Here is a 20675-nt window from a genome sequence, read left to right as displayed (position 1 = left end):
AGCATTTGTATACAATTCATCTTAGTAGCTATACCATGACTTCTTACAATTACTTGAGTCAGCCACAGCAGGCCATCCTGTTGGGAATGTGCCATCTTTGAACTTGGAGTCATCATTCTCTGAGGCAAGCCTCAGAAATTACCTGAGCCAGAATCCTACATTTACAATTGACTTCTCTTCATCTCAGTTACATAGTATTGCATCACTTTTGAACCTAGTATAAACCCTTCTATTTAAAAACAGTTGCTACCGTGGCATCATTCACAGATGCAATTTCTCCTGTGCTGTCATATGTCAGCATAAACTCTATAAAACTGACTAAATATTAGAAGCAGTAGTCGTTAGTGTTCTGCCCAGACTCCACTGACCTTAGACCCTGGAAGTTGTTATTGTGCTGCTTATGTTGAAGTTAAACACAGAGGACTGGAACTTTTTTTTTTTTTTTCTAATTTTTATTTATTTATGATAGTCACAGAGAGAGAGAGAGAGGCAGAGACATAGGCAGAGGGAGAAACAGGCTCCATGCACCGGGAGCCCGACGTGGGATTCAATCCCGGGTCTCCAGGATTGTGCCCTGGGCCAAAGGCAGGCGCCAAACCGCTGCGCCACCCAGGGATTCCGGACTGGAACTACTTAATGTGCACCTGTTACCAAAATTCTCCCTGGTACCACCAGTTCTTAGGAATATAGTTGATTTAGAAATACTGTCAGAAAAAAAAAAAAAAAAAGAAATACTGTCAGGATCCCTCTAAAAGAAGGTTTCATTCAAGAAACTGTAGCTTCTGGGAACTGGGACCTCCATATTCTGCAATAATAGGCATATAAAGATCAGAAGGGAAATAAAAGTACTCTTAAATCTGGTTCCTTAAATTCTAGGTAAAGAAACTGTAGGATGTTGGGATGACATACTACATTCACTTCACAATTACAAGTCATTTTACAAGTTTTTCAATGCCTTCACTATTAGGAAAGTTGAGGGAAGTAAAAGGAATTTTTATAGGCCATGGTGTAGAAGCACTGCTGAGAACCTTTGGCCAATGTGGGTCAGGGAAATGAACGTGAAGTACTGCACAGGTAGGTTATATCCACTGCTATAAAACCTCAACCTTGAAACAGAAAAATTTAGGAGATTAGATAGTAATCCCACTGTGTGGGGCCATACCATGATCTATTAACGATTGGCTATCAGTCATCCAAAAAGTGATTGCAGGAAAACAAATTATAGTTTGCATCCAATGGGAATACCTTGAACCCCTGATCCTTCAAGAGGGTACAGCAATGCTGTCTTGGAGAAGAGCTCTTAATACATAGGGACCTAACTATGCACGGGAAATGCTGTCCCCTGTCCCCCACCCTTGGATTCCAATCTTGTGATCAGTTTCTCACATAAACATTTTTTATTTCAGCAATCACTTGAACCATCGGGATCACTTAACCAATTTTTTTTTTTAAGCCCAAGATAACTGTGAGCCAAGTACATGACAGAAAAAAATGGGAATGGATTTTCACCTCAAAAATACTTAAGCTGAGTGTGGGAAGAAATTCAGCTTTTATTGTTAGAATTTAACAGTTTCCAAGCACATCATGTTGGGACTATCATACAAAATTCCTAGTAAAGTTTTAGGTGACCAGTGACTTTGTCAATTAGATCTGCTGGTCCTGGCCCAATTCCCAAGACAGTTCTAGAGCCTGGTGCAATCTGAGTACGTCCAGCATCTTGGATTAAACTTACAGTCAGTCCTAGCATTTTCGCATGGGTCAATAATTCAACCAAGGTTTCTTCATCAGGGGCTTTGACCACCACTTTGGGCTGGCCACAGTATTCCCATTGTTTGAGCAACTCAGGGTTTCTCCTTTGAATTTGCTTGTAGGCAGAAACAGCAGCATGAGAGCACTGGGCAGCCACTTTCCCTTTTCCCATCTTTAAGTCATTTCGAACCACAAGAATCATTTTATACTCCCCGCTCTCTCCTAAGATGCTTGCTTCACTTCCAGTCTCTGTGTCTGTCTCGCTGACAGAGCTTTTGGGGATCATCCCAAAGCGTACACGGAGGCCCCAGCCCAGGCACATGCCACAAGCAACTCCAGCAGCCAAGCTGAGTGCACCAGGATGAGCCAAATATTCCATCACCAAGGCTTTGGAGAGCATCTTAAAGGAAAGGAAAGGAGTTATCACTATCTAGCAGTGAAAAGATACAGGCTTATCAAACAAAACATCCTGACAATATATATAAGCAGCAACATTTTAAAATTATATGAAGTCATCCAGAAAAAAAGCAAAATAGGGGTGCCTGGGTGGCTCAGTTGGTTAAGCGTCTGCCTTTGGCTTAGGTCATGATCCTAGGGTCCTTGGATCCAGCCCTGCATCAGGTTCCCTGCTCAGCAAGGAGTCTGCATCTCCCTCTCCCTCTGCTGTTGCCCCTGCTTGTGTTCACTCTGTCAAGTAAATAAAATCTTAAAATATATATATATATATATATATATATATATCTTTATGTACTGTTTTTTTTCTTCTGTGTACTAGAAAAAGATTCAAGAAAAGTAAAGCAGTTTAAGACACTTTGAATCTCACCATGAGGAATATCTATCTTGTTCTTAGATACAATAAAGCTCTGTTCCTCAGTCTTCCCTAAGTCTTGTAGAAGAAGAAAATATTCCATTTTACCAAGTTGTCTAAATGACCCAAAGAAACCATGAATAATTTATCCCTTCTCTGGAATATAGTGCTCATTTACTTGTGTCTTTATAATCCAGTAGTTCTCAATGGGGATGGTACCACGTCCCCAAAAAGTTTCTGGCTGTCAAAACTGGGCCTGGAGTTGAGGTGCAGTGGTGACATTTTCCTAGACCTAAGCATGGAATGTTAAAAATCTTACAAAGGAAGATTTGTTCCATTAGAAATTATTCTAGATGAAAAACTATTAACACCTGAGACTAGAACCCAACTTCATTATACATATTGACACAAAGTATTTTTTGCATAGTTCTAATACACACTGAATTTACCATATAAAACAAAGATAAAAAAAATAAAACAAAGATCATCCTTTATATTTTAAAAATTCCTGTTACCTCAGCTAGCTGTTGACAGTATTTGAGTCACCAATAAAACACCTATATCAGTCTACATTTGAAACCATTAAATTAATAATGCTTCCATGTATAGGCACAACCATCAGTTTCTTCTTCTAGTGGGAGAGTAAGCATTTATATACTGAAATACATGAGGCCACCAATCTGTAGTGCTTGATAAGTAACACCTTCTGTTATGCATTGCATAATCTACATGGCATAGATGGCAGTCAAATTTCCTTTTCTTGGGGATCCCTGGGTGGCTCAGCAGTTTAGCGCCTGCCTTTGGCCCAGGGCATGATCCTGGAGTCCCGGGATCCAGTCCCGCGTCGGGCTCCCGACATGGAGCCTGCTTCTCCCTCTGCCTGTGTCTCTGCCTCTCTCTCTCTCTATTGTGAATAAATAAATACATCTTAAAAACAACAACAAATTTCCTTGTCTCATGTATGTTAAAAAGAGGACATTATGTTAAGGTTTTTGAAATTACATGATAGACTACAATTTTTTTTTTTTTTAAGATTTTATTTATTTAAGTGAGAGTGAGAACGCAGAGCACAAGCTGGGGGAGAGGCATAGAGAGAGGAAGGAGCAGACTCCCTACTGAGCAGGGAGCCTGATGTGGGGCTTGATCCCAGGACTCTGGGATTGTGACCTGAGCCAAAGGCACATGCTTAATTGAGCCACCCAGGTGCCCCTTATCATATATTTTAAATGAGGATGGAGTGCCTGGCTGGCTTAGTCCATAGAGCATGTGCCTCTTGATCTCAGTTGTGGGTTCAAGCTCCATTATTGGGTGTAGCTCCTTGCTTGGCGGGGAGTATGTTTATTCCTCTCCCTCTGCCGCTGTTCCCTGCTCATGCCTCTGCACCTGTCTCTTTCATGCAAATAAATAAAATCTTAAAAAAATAATAAAATCTTAAAAAAATAAATCACAGCATAGGAGATGTTAAATTTTTGGAGATACAATCCACAAACTACAATATTCACCTTTTTTAAAATATACAATTTACTACAATTTTGTAATATATTCACAAGTTTGTGCAACCATCACCACTATCTAATCCCAGAACATTTTCATTGTTTCAAAAAGAAATCCCTGTACCCATTAGCAGTTGATTCTCATTTATTCACCTCTGGGCCCTAGGCAATCACTAATCTATTTTGCCTATTCTGGACATTCATATAAATCAAACCATACAATAGGTGACCTTTTGTTTCACGCTTCTATCACCTAGCATGTTTTCAAGGTTCATCCATGTTGAGGCATGTATCAGTACTTCATTCCCATGTTCTTAATGCTGCTCTATTTTGCCTTTCCCAGTAGTCTAGATGAGGTGACACTTAGACAAGAGGAGGAGGAATGAAAACGGAAAGAAGTGGCTCAGGCACCTGTGTATGATTTGGAGATTCACTGGAAATCTAGTGATAAAAGAAAGGGAGTTCAGAATTACCTAGCTTTGAACAAATGGAGAAAAGAGGTACTATTTACTGATGAAGAAAATTTTTGTGATATAGCAGGTTTGGAAAGTAAAAGATACTGAAATCAGTTCAAGGGATATTACACTTGGTTTGACCAAAAGACATCCTGGTTAGAGATGTCCAGCAACAACAATAAGAAAGGATATGCCATCTTAAAGGTCAGAAGATAAGTCTCAGCCAGAAATACAGATTTAAGAAAACTTAACATGTAACTGTAGTTACTCAAGTGATAAAAGTAGTGAGGCCACTGGGAAAAGCATACAGAGTGAAGGAAAGGCTAAAACAGAATCCTGAAGAAATGAACATTGAGGGATCAGAGAGTGACATGGAGTGGCTAGAGGTAGGAGGTTGTCAGTACCTAGTTTCATTCCTTTCACTGTTGTCTAATCTGGTGACATGGCTGTACTGACATAATTTATGGATCTTTCCTGGCCTTTGCAGCCAGGAAAAAAAAAAATTAAATTCTTAGTAGAACCTACATTATCTCAATACATCTATCATTCAGTTACTACATGAGGTTTATGTGTCAGCAGAACTTTTCTCTGATAATCTAACAACTAGGGAAACCTGGGTGGCTTAGTGGTTGAGCGGCTACCTTCAGCCGAGGCTGTGATCCTGGAGTCCCAGGATCGAGTCCCACATTGGGCTCCCTACATAGAGCCTGCTTCTCCCTCTGCCTATGTCTCTGCCTCTGTGTGTCTCATAAATAAAATCTTAAAAAAAAAAAAAAAAAAAAAAAAGGTCTAACAACTAGACTCCAAAATGAACAAATATCAAATTACATAAAAATTATATATATAAAACTTCCATGTTAACAATTAGGATGTTCTGCACTAATTTCTAGGTTGCAAAATAACCAATATCCTATATATCAGATTCAGGTACTAACTGGAGAAGGGAACTGCATATAGAGGACCTGTTGTGCACTGCATCTTACTAAACCCTTTATTTCCATCATGGTTGTTGCGGGGGGGGAAAAAAAAAAAGGACATGAAGCTCACATTAAAGACAAGAAAAATAAAGATCCAACAGAGAAGCTACTTATCCCTAGTAGCATAACTAATAAAAGTAGTATAAAATATACTCATCCAGAGGTCATGACAGAAAACTTCTCATCTTCTTAACTTATCTAAAAAGATATGTACCAGTAAGAGTCAGCACCCCCCACCAAAAAAAAGTTCCAGAAATTACTAAGCTTACTGCTTTTGTACCGTATCTCATGAGAACTCCAATTCTAGCATGTTAATATTAACATCCTTAGTATATTCTAATCTCCTACCAGCCTAATCACATTTTTAAAAAAGATTTTATTTATTTATTCATGAGAGAGAGAGAGAGAGATCGAGAGAGGCAGAGACAGGAGCAGAGGGAGAAGCAGCCTTCATGCAGAGGATGCAGAACTCAATCCCAGAACTCCAGGATCACACCCTGGGTGGAAGGCAAGCGCCAAACTGCTGAGCCACCCAGGCGTCCCCTTAATCACATTATCATGTAACTCCTCCAAAAGGTGTTTCAGCCTGTCCCCCTTTCTGCATATCCAATACAACAAATCAATAAACCCAGTGCTTAAGACTATGGAAAATAGAACTATTCTTAGTCTCATGGATAATCCTGGGCAATGATGACACTGCAAAACAAACATGTCCTAATAAACCCTCCTCCTGGTGGGTTCTAATTCCTCTACCAGATTAAGGCCCTTTCACCAATGCTCTTGATCCATTCCCTTCTGAACCATGTTCCACCCATTAATTCCACTCCATACCTTGGCCTTTCCAACGCCCCCCTCCCCCCAAAAAAACACCTTCCTCAAATCCTCTTTGACTCTTAAACCATTGCCTGACTTTTCCTCTTCCCTTTACCTCTAAACTTTAATTACTTGCCTCCTTTCCCCACTCAACTAAAATTGCTAAGGAATTAGACACTTGTTAATTGCCAAATGTAGTTGCCTCTTTTAGGCTTCATCTTAAGCTTTCCCCACCACTCGTTGATAACTTCTTTTTAACTCTTCTTCCCAAAATTCTTTAATCTTCCACCCTGTTGGGGCACCTGGGTACCTCAGTGGTTGAGTGTCTGCCTTTGGCTCAGCTTGTGATCCTGGGGTCCTGCGATCAAGTTCCATGAAAAATAGAGACCAAAACAAATAAATAGGACAGAGAAATTTAGAGGTATAGAGATAATGCCAGAAACAAAAGAAAATATCAAAAATAAAACTACTGGGATGCCTGCGTGGCTCAGTGTTGAGTGTCCACCTTTGGCTCAGGTCGAGATCCTGGAGTCCTGGGATAGAGTCCCACATCCGGCTCCCCACAGGGAGCCTGCTTCTCTGACTATGTCTCTGCCTCTCTCTGTATGTCTCTCATGAATAATAAATAAAATCTTAAAAAAAAAAAAAAACCAAAAACAAAACCATACACACAAGTTTCACCCTATTATCATCCTACCTTTCTCATAGCTTTTTTCAGTCTCCTCTAGCTCTATGTCCCGTTCGTCCCCAATGAACATAATACCCCTGCTTTGGCCCTCTCTTCAGTCTATACCTACAATGTCCAATATAGTAGCCATCAGTCAAACATAGTTATTTAGACTTAATTAAAACTAAATAAAAATTCAACTCTTCAGTTGCACTGAGCCATATTTCAAGTGCTCAACAGCTCAACAACTTAAAAGTGGCTAGCAGCCACTCTATTAAGATTTTTTTTTTTAAGATTTTATTTCTTTATTCATGAGAGACACAGAGAGAGAGAGAGAGAGAGGCAGAGACACAGGCAGAGGGAGAAGCAGACTCCATACAGGGAGCCCGACGACGTGAGACTCCATCCCGGGTCTCCAGGATCAGGCCCCCGGCTGAAGGAGGCGCTAAACTGCTAAGCCACCTGGGCCGCCCTCTATTAAGATTTAGAACATTTCCTTTTTTTTTTTTTTAAGATTTAGAACATTTCCATGCAAGTTCTATTGGACATTGATGGTCTATATACTCTCTTTCCATTGAACTGACTGATATTTATGGAGGGTCTTTTGTGTACCAGGCACTGTTCTGGACCCTAAAGATAGAGCACTGGAGAAAACAAAGTCCTGCTATGGAGCCGACATCTAGTAGGAGGAGAGAGACAATCTCATTTATTTCCAAACTGTCATAGGGCTCCTAAGGCCTCTCCTGAGCTCCTAACTTGAAATTTACAGCTTCTGCTAGAGTACTATGAATTATTCTACTCTGTCCCAAACTGAATTCAGTATCTTCCTTTTCCTCTCAAATTTCCTTTTACTGTATTCTTGATTTCTTTTTTTTTTTTTTTTAAGATTTATTCATGATAGACACAGAAAAAGAGAGAGACAGAGAGAGAGAGAGGCAGAGGGAGGGAGAAGCAGGCTCCATGCCGGGAGCCCGACGCAGGACTCGATCCCAGGGCTCCAGGATCGCGCCCTAGGCCAAAGGCAGGTGCCAAACCGCTGAGCCACCCAGGGATCCCCTGTATTCTTGATTTCCGAGTAACCCTGGCCTTTTTCTCCTATGTCCCACCACATCCAGTTACTAAACCTTGTTGAATTTATCTGTACTAAACCTATCTCTCTACCTTTACTATCACTGCCCTAATGAACTCTTGGCCCAAAGCCTCCAAAATTAACTTCTCTAACTGATCCTTCCACATTTGCTTCATGCATGTCCTAGTTCACCCTAGTCCATCTGGCATTAATATTATACTTCTAAAACACAAATTTGATCCTGTAGTTTCCCAGATCAAAAACCACCAGATAAACGCCTTAAGTATAAAACAAATCCCTTAGCACAAACTCAAAGCATCACATAATTTGGTTACAAACTACTTTATCCTTCTAATCTACTCTCCTGCTACATACTGTACTACCCAGCCACACCAAATTACTAGATCCCTTCAGGAATCAATCTCTCCCACAAAATTTTCTATTTTTCTCCACTTAAATACACAAATACAATCTCTTCAGCCACGAAGGCTGATTCAAAGGACACCTGTCTCTTAAGTCTCTTATCTCCCAATCTTAATTATTTACTCTACAGAACTGCTGTAGTAATTACACATAATCATCATATGTACATCATATTCTCAGCGTCTGGTATCTGGGGGGTACCACGTTAAAGGACTAAATACTTCTCTGAACATTATGTCTGTGTTACGCGGAAAGACCCATTTTTCGGTCATATTCGTGGAAACCTTTTCTTTCCTCGTAGGACTCAACAGCTTCATACTCTGCGGGTATTCAATAAGTACTCAACAGAATGTAAGGCCTGCGCGGTTATTTTCTCACATTCGGAGCCAGCGCATCGATGCTGCCTGACTGGAGGCTCTGCCTGGAAACCAGAAATTCTGGGTCCTTCTCCTTCCCAGGATCTTGGCCCCTTCTTCCAAAGGACGACTGGCAGAACAGGAACAGGGGCTCCAGCGTCCACTTGGGCGGAAGAGTTTATGGAGATGAAAGGCTGGGAGAGGAGGTATGAAATGAGGTGGGAAGAGACATTCCAACTGGAGAGAGAATGGAGAATGACATCCCTCTCCTCAGCCCTGTGAAGGGCCGACTTACCTAGCGAACTTCCCCAGCGCCTCACTCGTGCCTCTGCGCTTTTCCCTGCGGGTAGTGAACACGCTTCTAACCCGCGAGTTACCTCTTCCGGGACTCCCTAATAAGTTCCGGATCAAGAACGGCGAAGTGAACAGTCATTCTTTCTCTCGCCCCGCCCACAGGTCCCGAACCTAGACCCGAATTGAAGTCCCGCGACGATCAGCGGACGTTGCCGAAAGGAGAGGGGGAACTTTTGTGTTTTTGGAGGCGGTCCCCGAGGGGGGGGCAGAAGGGGGTGGGGTGGGGAACGGACCGGAAGTGACGTGTACGAGTTCCGGTTGGCCGGACCCCAGCGGCGGGTGTGAGAGTCGGTCGGCCGCCGCTTGCAGGATCCTGAGATCCGGAGACGCCGGGGTCAGAGCGGGTAGGTAGGTATACGAGCGCGTGGAATTGGGGACGGAAACCTGACACTATCCTCAGAGCTTGGCTTCTTCCGGAGCTCTCCCACTTAGACTATGCGGATCTGGGGCACCGTGATTTCGACTTCAGGCAGTGTTTTAGGGCGCTGGTGACTCGGAGTGTCTGTCTGGCGGTAGCCAGGTTATCTGGGACACCTCCTCAGGGTTGGCTACCAGTACGGTGAACCCATACATGGGGTTTCCTACCGTTCGCTGTCATCGTCGCAGACTTGGAAGCTGTCCTAAACGTTCTGTGGAGTACCCATCTCTTCTCCGAGGGTATCTAGGACCTCAGAGTAAATGGAGAAGATCCTCCCTGCTGATGACCAAGCTGTTTCTCAGGACCTGTCAGTGTGACCTCCTCAACCACTAACACATGGCACTAAACGTATTCGCTACTAAACAAAATTTAGGCGTGTGAGTGCCATCTGGAGCGTTGGTGGCCAAGGGAATGGGGCCTTCCCGCCCTTGATCTTTTGCAAAGAACCTTCACGGATCTCCTACTAATTTTTAAAGGGTCGGGGGTTCTCTACCTCTTCCAAATCCCTGGCCACTCCTCGCCCCTTTGTTGTTCTCTTGCAGGGGAGGTATTTGCAATACAACCTGGAGATCAACTTAATCTCTAAACTTCCAAGAAGCCGTATGTGGCCCTGTGTCACACTAAGATTACCTCATGACTTCTAGTAGGTTTAAACTATTATCTTTTGCTTTTCTGAAAATCTATGCAAAAAAACCTCATATAGGCTCTGGCACTGTTTATCTATCATGGCAAGACAGCCCCTTTTCCTAATTTTAATGTCTTTCAATTCTCCTTTGGGGCTGATGTCAGAAATTTTGTAGACAGACTACACTGATATTTTGGAGAAGCTTGTACAAGTATTTCTGGTGTTGTAATGATAGAGAATTAAATGGTCTGACTCCTACTGCCTATGTGTAGTATGAACTATGATCTTTAGTTGTGTATTTTTAGCATAAATTATGATAATAAGAAATTATTCATTAGGCAACATTCATGCATTCTAGAATGTGGTTTTATTGACCTTTGGAGGAGGGATGGTAGTACCTAGACAAATGTGGCCAATTTGTATGGGTGTGAAATGATTCTATAGTGGAAATCGTTTGTGTTTTACTTCTTTGCCTGTGTTATAAAACACTAAAGCTTCCCCCCGCCCCCCCGCTTTGAGGAATATATCCTACTTGATTAATATAGTTTAATTTCCGTGGCTTACGTTCCAGAATAAAGATTGGTAGGTTACCTAACTTTCTGAGCTGGTCTGGATCGTGATGATAACAAGTACTGCTCACGTATTTCATAGAATTGTCATAATGATTAAGTGAGATACTAAATGGGAAATCACTGTATAAATGAAAATATGGTAATGTCAGTTTACTCTGAAAGCTGGAAATGTATCAGTGCAGAATTCTGTTGCTTTGTATCATTTCACAATTTGATGTTTTATATTGTGTCATTTATCTGAAAATATTATCATACACTCTTCTGAGATGATCTTTGCCCTACTATTGACCCCAATAAAAACTACCTAAGAGTAGTGTGATACTGTAACCCATTGAATTAGTCACTGTGGTTAATAAGTAGGTGACTAGAAAATGAATATAGTTTTGCATTTGGGAGTTTAAATCTGACCTTTGTTGATCATCATGTATTGTCACTTAAGAATTTACAAGTGCAGAAGAAGGTTAAGTTTTTGGTGTTTACATATAGTTAACTAAAGGTGGAAAGTAGCCTTACTTACTTTATTAAGTAAAAAATTTTATCATTTTACCTGAAACTTACTGAAAGCAATATTTAGAATTGGAAGCATCCTCTGTGAACAGATAGTTATAATCTTCCCCAGAAACAATCAGTAATTGGCTTGCCTGAGATAATATGGTTTAGGTAGTACCAGAGCCTGAACTGGAAATGAGGTCCTAAGTATTCTTTCTGTTCTGCTAAGGTTGTCTCTAGGCATCTTTTCTTTTTTTTTTTTTTAAGATTTTATTTATTCATGAGAGACATAGAGAGAGAGAGAGGCAGAGACACAGGAGAGGGAGAAGTAGGCTCCATGCAGGGAGCCTGACATGGGACTCGATCCTGGGTCTCCGGGATCAGGCCCTGGGCTGAAGGCAGCGCTAAACCGCTGAGCCACCCGGGCTGTCTAGGCATCTTTTTATGGTTTGGTAATATTTCCTGGTCTGCATGAAAATGGTTTCTTTTATATGTATTAAAGGGATCTAAAGGTTTTCATTTTCCCTCTTTTTTGCTGATTTAGTCTTGTAAATTCTAGGAAAACAACATTGTGCATGGCAAAATTTGTAGTAGACTGGAATAAGGAAAGAAAAAAGAAAATTAGTTCTGTTCTTCAGAACTGTTATTCTAAGTTTGTGCTTCATAACTATCAGGTATCAAGGTGTCTTCTTTCTAACAAGTGGAAAAGAGTATCTTTGTAACACATGTCTCTACTGAATGAATGTTATTGGTAGTAAGTAGGAGGCAACTGCATTAATTTCTTTATTCCTGCTAAAAGAAATTCCCCCCCCAAAAAAGAAATTCCCCCAACTGTTTGTAATTTTAATATTGTTACATTAATTATCTATTAATCTATAAAGTCATTTCTCGATTTTATTCTGGGTAAATAGCCACTGTAGAATACTTAATTCTTTGTCTTGTTGAGAACCTTTTTGCTTCTGCAGATTCCACAAAACCTATTTAGTCTCTCCTTTTTTTTTGGAGATTATAGGGCCAGATACTTATTATCACTGCTCTTTTGTCCAGGGCTCTTTGTTGGAGTGTGTTTGTGTGTCTACATCTGTCTGTCTTTGGTATAGAAATAAACACCAGATTAGAGAATCTTTACTAACCTCAGAAACAGATTTGATTGTTGTTATATTAATCTGCTTTCACAGACTTGCAAATATTTTGAGGAGTAAACTTTTAAAGTGTTTATTGCTTCAAGAAACTCTGGGAAAGCAACTTTGTATAGGGTTTGCCAAACTGATATTATATATTATGTAAACCTTCTGTAAAGCTCATTTGAAAATATTATGCACCTTGAAGGTTTTGGAAATTTGAGCAGGAGATACTTTTCTGTGTCAGATAAAAGATTAAGGCACTTTTATGTATTTTTAAGGCATTTTTAAATTAAGCAAGGGCAACCCACTGAATAATCCTATGCCAGCTTGTCTAATGGTAGTTGGTAGAATTTGTCAGTATTCAGAAATACATAATCTTTTCAGTAGTTCATTATGATGTTTTCTCTTGTTCTTGAGGTTCTTTAATAATAAGCTTGGTCTTTATAGATTTTTTTGGAAGGACTAGGTAGATAGTGTTAAGAGCCAGGGCTAATAAACTAGATTGTCTTGTTTCAAATTCCAGCTCTTAATACTGTGCAACCCTAAGGCTGGTTACTTAACCTCTTGCCATCTCAATTTCCTCCTAGACAATGAAGTCAGTTACCTTTACTGTTAGGGTTAAATGAATAGATTTAAGTAAAGCATTTAGAGTGGCATACAGTTAACAGTGACTGTCACCACTGTTATCCTTCTGTAGCCTACTGTACAGTTGCTAAGAGAAAACTCTTTCCAGCCCTCTTTGAAAGCATGCCATTGTTGCTGCTTACTTGATCATTGTTTACTCAGTATTTTTGTTTTGTTTCAAGTTTTTATTTAAATTCTAGTTAACATATAGGGTAATATTAGTTTTAGGAGTAGAATTTAGTGATTTATCATTTACATTTAGTGCTCATCATAAGTGCCCTCCTACTGCCCATCACCCACTTAGCCCATCTCCCGCCTCCCTCCTTCCGTCACCTTTCAGTTTATTTTCTGTAGTTAAGAGTTTCTTATATTTTGCTTCCCTCTCTTTTTTCCCCCTTCTCATTGTTCATCTGTTTGTTTCTTAAGTTCAACAGTGAAATCATATGGTATTTGTCTTTCTCTGACTGACTTATTTCACTTAGCATAATACACTCTAGCTCCATCCATGTTGTTGCAAAAAGCAAGATTTCATTCTTTTTGATGGCTGAGTAATATTCCTGTGTGTGTGTGTGTGTGTGTGTGTGTGTGTGTGTGTTTATGCACCACATCTTTATCCATTCATCAGTTGATGGATATTTGGGCTCTTTCCATAATTTGGCTGTTGATAATGTTGCTATAAACATCAGTGTGCATGTTATTTGCTTAGTATTAATGAAGGTTCAGTAAATAAATATATATATATTTAATTGTGTGTATATTTTACAGCATATGTGAGACTTTTTAAAAATGAGGTGTTCTTGTAGGCTATGCTTTCATTTTTGTCTTATTGTTAAGTTTACGTTATTTGTATAATCAGTAACAGAATTTGAGAATTGAAATTTGAGAATTTGTTGGCTGATGATGTCTTCTAGCACTTTCTTTGCATGGAAAGAGTATTTTGCAATGACATCTAGTGCTCATATCTGTTCATTCATCCAATCAGTGAGCAAAAATCTTAAATTCTGGGTCTTTTTACCAGGTTTTGAGGAAAACAGTGGGAAGCAAAGACGAACATCTTTTAGTTGGGAGGCTAATAGAGATAAAGGTATTTGAGTTGGGAGCCTAATAGAGAAAAAAGCAAATACAAAAATGAACGATTGAATCCACTGCAATGAGTATCACAAAGGAGATAAACAAAGGCCTGAAAGAGAGTTAATGAGGATTTGTGCCTATTTGAGACTTAGCACAGTATACTGGAATATAGAGACATGAAATAAGGTAGGAAATATACTCATGGTCCAGGTTATATAGAACTTTACAGGCCATGGAAATTAGTTTGGATTTGATTTTGAGTATAATAGGAGGTCCTTCTACAATTTCAAATAGGGGAGTAATATGATTTGTAAGAAGACCACTCATGTTTGTATGTGAAGGATGAATTGAAAAGGACAAGAATAAAAATGGAAAGAGAAGTTAAGAGTTCATGGCAGTAGTCTAAGTGAGAGATGAAGATGGCCTGGACCAGAGTGGTGACAAAAAAAGTGGAGAGCTGTGGGTGGATGGATACTAAATATATTTGGAATCAGACTAGGTCTTGGATTAAATCTGAGGAGTAAGGAAATGAGAAGAGTCAGGGATGACTGTGCTTCTGGATTTAGTAACTGGGTGGATAGAGTTGTGCCAAGTACTAGGAGAGGGAAGGTTTGGGGAGGACCAGGTTTGTTACAAGAAGGGGGATGGGAATGAGGAAGAAAAGACATACTAAATTTGAGATGCTTAGGAATCACCATATGTGCTCTTAGGTGTATGGATCTAGAGATAAAGACCAGAAATATAAATTGAGGCTAGTATTTTAAACTGCAGGGCCAGAAAAAATCACCTGGAGAGAGAGGGAAGAGGAGAGGGCCCAGATCAGGTAAAAGAGAGCTGGCAAAGGGGCCTAGGAGTGTTTGAAGGAAGAATGATCAGATACACAAAACTAATAAAAGTAGTTAAACCTAGCAGGGAGCATACTAGATAGATGAGGAACAGAGGGGAACAAGATTTTTCAGTTTGTATACACGCACATATATACATGTATGTTTTTATATATGTATATATGTAAAACATATAAAGCATGTGAAAGATTTTACTTATTCAGAATTCTTTAAAAAGGGTCAGTTCTGGGCACCTGGGTAGTTCAGTAGGTTAAGCATGTGCCTCTGGCTCAGGTCATGATTCTGGAGTTCTGGAATTGAGCCCCATATCGGGCTCCCTGTTCAGTGGGGAGTCTGCTTCTCCCTCTCCTTCTGCCTCTCCCCACTACTAGTGCTCTCTCTCACTCTCTCAAATAAATAAATATATATATGTATCTAAATAAGATATCTAAATAATTTATTTTTATTATTATATACTTAAAAAAGAAAAAGAGCAGTTCTGTCAAATCTTGCTCTGTGGTCTAAATGAGACCAAAGTCCAGTGAAGTTGAAATTGATGATCTGACTAACCACTTCCTTATTGTTGAGTCTGATTCCTTCCAGAAACTTTCAAGTCTCCACATTGCAAAAAGCATTTAGTCAAATATATTATACAAGTTCTTCTGCCTCTTTTTAATTTTTTAAGGTCTATTTATAGGAGATTTTATACTGCTATGGAGCAGATTTTTCTTTAATTTTTTATTAAATAATCATAGGGATATCTCTAGGATCTCTATGCTTGTAAAACTTTTATTTTTAGAAATTTAAATATTTGAATTTATCAGTACTTTAATAACTATGGATAAGGGATGCATCTCAAAGTATGCCTAGCAGATAGTATGTACTCAGTAAATATTTGTTGAACAAGTAAGTGAAAAATTCATTTTCAGGGATGCCTGGGTGGCTCAGTTGATTAAGCATCTGCCTTCAGCTCAGGTCATGAGCCTGGGGTCCTTAGGGTCAAGCTGTGCATCAGGCTCCCTGTTTAGCAGGGAGCCTGCTTCTTCCTCTCCCTCTGCACCTCCCTTGTTCATTCTTTGTCCCTCTCTCTTTCTCTCGCTCACTTGCTTGCTCTCTCTCAAATAAATAAATTAAAATCTTAATAAAAAGAAATTCATTTTCACTGCTGTATAAAATTGCATTGTATAATTATATGCCAATTTATTTATTTGTTCTTCTGACAATGGGCATTTGAGTTGTTAGAGCTTTTGCTATTAAGACCAGTGTTGCTAAAAAATATTATTGTACATATCAACTCTTTATATGCAAGAGGTTCTTTTGGCTATATGTCTAGACATAGAATTGCTAGCAAGGTTATACCAGTATTCAATTTATACACGTTGTCTTCCACACTTTGCTATTGTCATCTTAATTTCTGCTGAAAGAATCCATGTAAAGAATGGTATGGTGAATTATAAAATTGAATATTGAATTGCAGAATGATCATAAATTCTCATCATTGTATGCATACCCCTTTGTAATATGATTTTATTATTACTCTGCTCCTTGACTATGTACTTGGCTATATGATTTGCTTTGACCAAGAAGACATTAGCAAGTATGATATAAGCAGAGACTTGAAAAACTTGCATATTGGGGCTTTTCTTCTCATACAGCTCTTTGGAACCCTGAGCCTACCATGTGAAAAAAGGCCAGACTAGCCTTCTGGGATAGGGGACCTTACACGAGGCATCCCAGCTGAGACCTGCCTGGTTCAAGAGCCAACCTACCTTAGACCAGAATTGCCTGGCCTAACTCACAGAATTGTGAGAAATATTAGATGATTTTTGAAGTCACTAAATTTTGGAGCTAAATTGTTACATAGTAAAACATACTGGATAAAAATGGTATCTCATTGTGATCTTGATTTATATTTTTTGATCGTCAGTGAGATCAAGTAGGTTTCTTCATTATTGGCCATATATCTTCTCCTATGAAATATCTCTTTATGTCTTCTGCCTATTTTACTTTTGTAGGGTTGTCTTTTAATATTTTCAGTTCTATATATAATCTGCCTACTTAGTCCTTTTCAGTTAGGTGTTTTCTCTGGTTTATCTTTTCACTTAAGATATCTTGTAATGAATTTAAGTTTTAATTTCAGTGTTCTGTTTATTAATGTTTTCCTTTATGGAAAGCTCTTTTTTGTGTGTCTTAAGAAATCATTCCCTACCCCAAGGCAGAAAGGTATTTATATTTTCTTCTAAAAGTTTTGCTTTTTGACTTTTAAATCTTTAATCCACTTGGAATTGAATTTTGTGCATGGTTCAAAGTAGTAATCCAAATTTTCTTTTCTTATATGGATAACCAATTTGAATAATTTCTCCTTTCCCAACTGCTCTGTCTTGCCGTAAAGACTTCCAAAAATACAAGAATCTTTTGAAATGCCCTCTATTCTGTTTCTTGGTCAGTTTCTCTATTTCTGTACCTATACAAGACACCTTCATTATTTATTACTATAATATATGTGTATAAATACATAGAGACACAAGACCTTTGTTGGATACATGTATCTTGCAAATATTTTCTTACTTTCTGTGGCTTACCTTTTTGGTTTTCTTAACCATGTTTCAAAGAGCAGAAGTTTTTAAACTTTATAAAATCCAGTTGATCAATTTTGTCTTTTTAAATCCTAAGAAACATTTGTCTGCTCCAAGACTACAAAGATTTTCTCCTGTTTTTTTTCCTAGAAGCTTTATAGTATTAGTTCTTACATTTAGATCTATGATCCACTTCAAATCAGTTGTTGCATTTGAGAAACAAGGGTCAATGTCCGCTTTTTCATAAAAATACTTAGTTATGGGCAGCCCGGATGGCTCAGCGGTTTAGTGCTGCCTTGGCCCAGGGCATGATCCTGGAGACCCGGGATTGAGTCCCACGTCGGGCTCCCTGCACGGAGCCTGCTTCTCCCTCTGCCTGTGTCTCTGCCTCTCTCTCTCTCTCTCTCTCTCTTGAATAAATAAAATCTTTAAAAAAAAAAAAAAAAAACTTAGTTATTCTAGTGCTGTTTGTTGAGAAGACTTTCCTTTCACCATTGAATTGACTTTCCATTGACCATGGAATTGCTTTGTACGTTTGTTGAAAATTAATTGACCCAATATTTGTGGGTCTAATTCTGTTCCACCAATCTATGTCTGTCCTTTTGCCAAAACCACACTATCATTACTGTAGCTTTATAATAAGTCTTGAAATCAATTAGTACAAGTCTTACAGCTTTGTTCTTTATCCAAATTGTTTTAGCAGTTCTGAGTTCTTTGTGATTCCATATAAATTTGAATCCATTTGTCACTTTTGATTTTTAAAAAGCTTGCTTGAGAGGCGCTTGGGTGGTTCAGTTGGTTAAGCATCTGACTTTGGCTCAGGTTATGATCTCCCAGTCCTGGGATTGAGCCATTGGGCTCCACATTCAGCAAGGAGTCTGCTTTCCCCTCTGCCCCTCCTCTTGTTCATGTATGCGCGTGCTCTCTTTTTTTCTCTCTCTCAAACAAAACTCTTAAAAAGAAAAAGTTTGCTTGAGTTTTGATTGAGATTGCATTAAACCTATATATCAGTTTGAGGAAAATTGTCATATTAACAATATCAGGTCTCTCAAATGATGTCCATCAATCTAGGAAATACAATATATCTCAAGTAGTGCAAATAAAAATAAATCCAGTCCAGAAACACTGCAGTCAAATTGCAAAACACTGAAGTAAAGAGGTCTTGATCTTCAAAGAACTCGAAAAGAAAGGACACATTGCTAAAAATGGAAGAACAATTAGAATCAAAGAATTCTCAACAGCACCAGTAAAAGCCAAAAACAACGATTGATGGACTCATTTTTTGAAATTTTAAGTCTTTATCTTTTTAATTTACATTTCTGCCATTCTTTATACTCTTCTGGGATTGCAATTAAACAAATAATAGACCTTCTCATTCTGTCCTCTGTGTCTTTTATTTGCTTATATTTTCCATTCCTATCTCTGCTGCATTCTTAATAAATTCCCTGGATAGCTTATCCAGTTCACTTCATCTGTATTTGATCTATACCTTTATCTGTCCATTGGCTTTTAATTTCAACAATTATTACTTCTAGAAGTTCCATTTGCTTTTATTTACTTCAAATCTATTTAGGTGTGATAGTTTTTATTGTGCATTCATCTTTGTAATTTATTCATCTTTGTGATTGCATCCATTGTTCTGTAAACATTTTATACATAGCTATTTTGTAATATACTTAATCTGTACCTGAATTTTTAATATCTTTTGTTCTTATCCTGAAGAGGTAGGGGATTGGTGGGGCCAGTTGGAGGGGTTTATAGTGATAATGGCTTGTTTTCTGGAACTTCTGTGAGTTTATTGATTGATCTTATTCTGTTGAGAATCCAACAGACCTGATTTACAAAGAGGGTTTACTTTTCTGCTTAGAGCTAGAAAGACACTTCTGACTTAGGACTACATCAGTGGCTCTGTGGTTGTAGCAGATGAAATATTCTTTACCTTCTTTTGGGTCTCCTGCTAGACCTAGGAATTAAATTGATATGACATATTAGTAGGAGAAAAGCATAAAACTTTACTAATTGTCTTTACATGTAAATGGAAACCTTCACAAGGGAATGAAGACCCCAAGAAGTGACCAGAGCAGAACGCTTTTATACCTTTTAGACCAAGAAACAATAAATTTGTGAAGAACTGACAAGACAAAGAAGTTCGATCTAAAGGTAGTAAATGGTAAAGACATAACTAGGAAGATAAGGGTTAATTTAACAAAGCTTGTTTGTACAGATTTATCAGCCCCAAGTTCCCATCTCTGATGATAAGAGTGTCTTCCTTCCTTCTGGTACAGGGTGGGTAACTTTGACATGGGAGTTTTATTTCTTGCTTTCAGAAAGAAAAAAGAGAGTAAATGTGTCTGTTTAAAGAACAGAGTGCCATTTCTTATAAATTCCTTTAATTCAAAGTAATCAGTATGCCAAAGTGACATATTTTGGGGTGACAGTCTGTTTTACTTCATGGATTTTTGCCCAAAGAAAAAGTCACTAATACAGCTTCCCGCCTCCAAAGTTCAGTCTTCCTACAGAGATGTTGGTCTCAGAATCTTTCCTCAGGATAGCTTGAGCACTCTCTATTGCCTTTTGCTCTTACCATTTTCCTTCCTACTGCTCAAGTTTTCTTCTTTTCCTACCATGCCTTGCAACCTTCCTAGCTCTTAGATCATTCAGTCTCTCTGGGTCAGTTGCATAGTTTACTTATTTTTTGGAGAGATAGAAGGGGGACGTTGGAGACTGCCTCTTCCCTTTGTGAAACCAGTGATATCTCAAAGAATATATCCAGTCCTGGGTGCAGTTTTTACAGAAAGGATAGAACCCTCAAAATTCCTAGTACGTGTATCTGACTTCACATAGTAAATATTACTAGAAAGTTTAATTTACGTTTTTCCATGTGTTGTGTTTTAGTTTATTATTTTATAAAACCCTATTTGGATGCTAAGAATTCATTGTTACATGTAATGACACCATAATTTATCTATTCAGTAGGTTCTAATTTTCTTAAGATAGAAGTGAAGGTACCTAAATGATTATTATCGGGAAGCTATATAATATTTAAGAGAAAATGAAACCCCCCAAAAACCCTTTAAAGTGAGGAAAGAAGGACAGTTCATTGTAGAAAGTGTTGTAGGTAATTCTGGCCTCTTTAATGTTGAATGACCAAAAAATACCAATATTTATTTTCATTTACCCATTTAGTG

The 20675-nt window shown here is 38.7% G+C and overlaps 2 protein-coding genes across 5 annotated transcripts in view; one reads left to right on the top strand and one right to left on the bottom strand.

Annotated features, from left to right (window-relative positions):
- Positions 1-1530: 1530 nt before the first annotated feature.
- PTRH2 (peptidyl-tRNA hydrolase 2) lies at positions 1531-9263 on the bottom strand. 2 transcript variants are annotated; one of them, XM_041724822.1, is made up of 3 exons: positions 9106-9263; positions 8833-9004; positions 1531-2149 (listed from the first exon to the last, which is right to left on the bottom strand). In XM_041724822.1, exon 3 carries the CDS (start codon positions 2147-2149, stop codon positions 1610-1612), a length of 540 nt encoding a protein of 179 aa, XP_041580756.1. In that variant the 5' UTR covers positions 8833-9004; positions 9106-9263; the 3' UTR covers positions 1531-1609. The 2 variants fall into 2 exon arrangements, with proteins under 2 accessions (XP_041580756.1, XP_041580755.1); XM_041724821.1 differs by lacking the exon at positions 8833-9004 and having other exon boundaries at positions 9106-9262.
- Positions 9264-9381: 118 nt separating this feature from the next.
- Positions 9382-20675, top strand: part of VMP1 (vacuole membrane protein 1) — a 143243-nt gene continuing 131949 nt past the window's right edge. Inside the window, exons 1-2 of one of the 3 annotated variants that reach the window (XM_041724818.1) lie at positions 9397-9512; positions 10125-10225. In XM_041724818.1, the coding sequence (XP_041580752.1) occupies positions 10216-10225 (10 nt within the window). In that variant the 5' untranslated portion in view covers positions 9397-9512; positions 10125-10215. Of the gene's footprint in view, positions 9513-10124; positions 10226-20675 lie in introns of all 3 variants that reach the window. The other 2 variants (XM_041724820.1, XM_041724819.1) reach the window with 2 other exon arrangements.

This window comes from Vulpes lagopus, chromosome 12 (genome assembly GCF_018345385.1).
Source record: "Vulpes lagopus strain Blue_001 chromosome 12, ASM1834538v1, whole genome shotgun sequence".
Taxonomy (NCBI): Eukaryota; Metazoa; Chordata; class Mammalia; order Carnivora; family Canidae; genus Vulpes; species Vulpes lagopus.
This window is presented reverse-complemented; position numbering and strand designations above follow the sequence as displayed.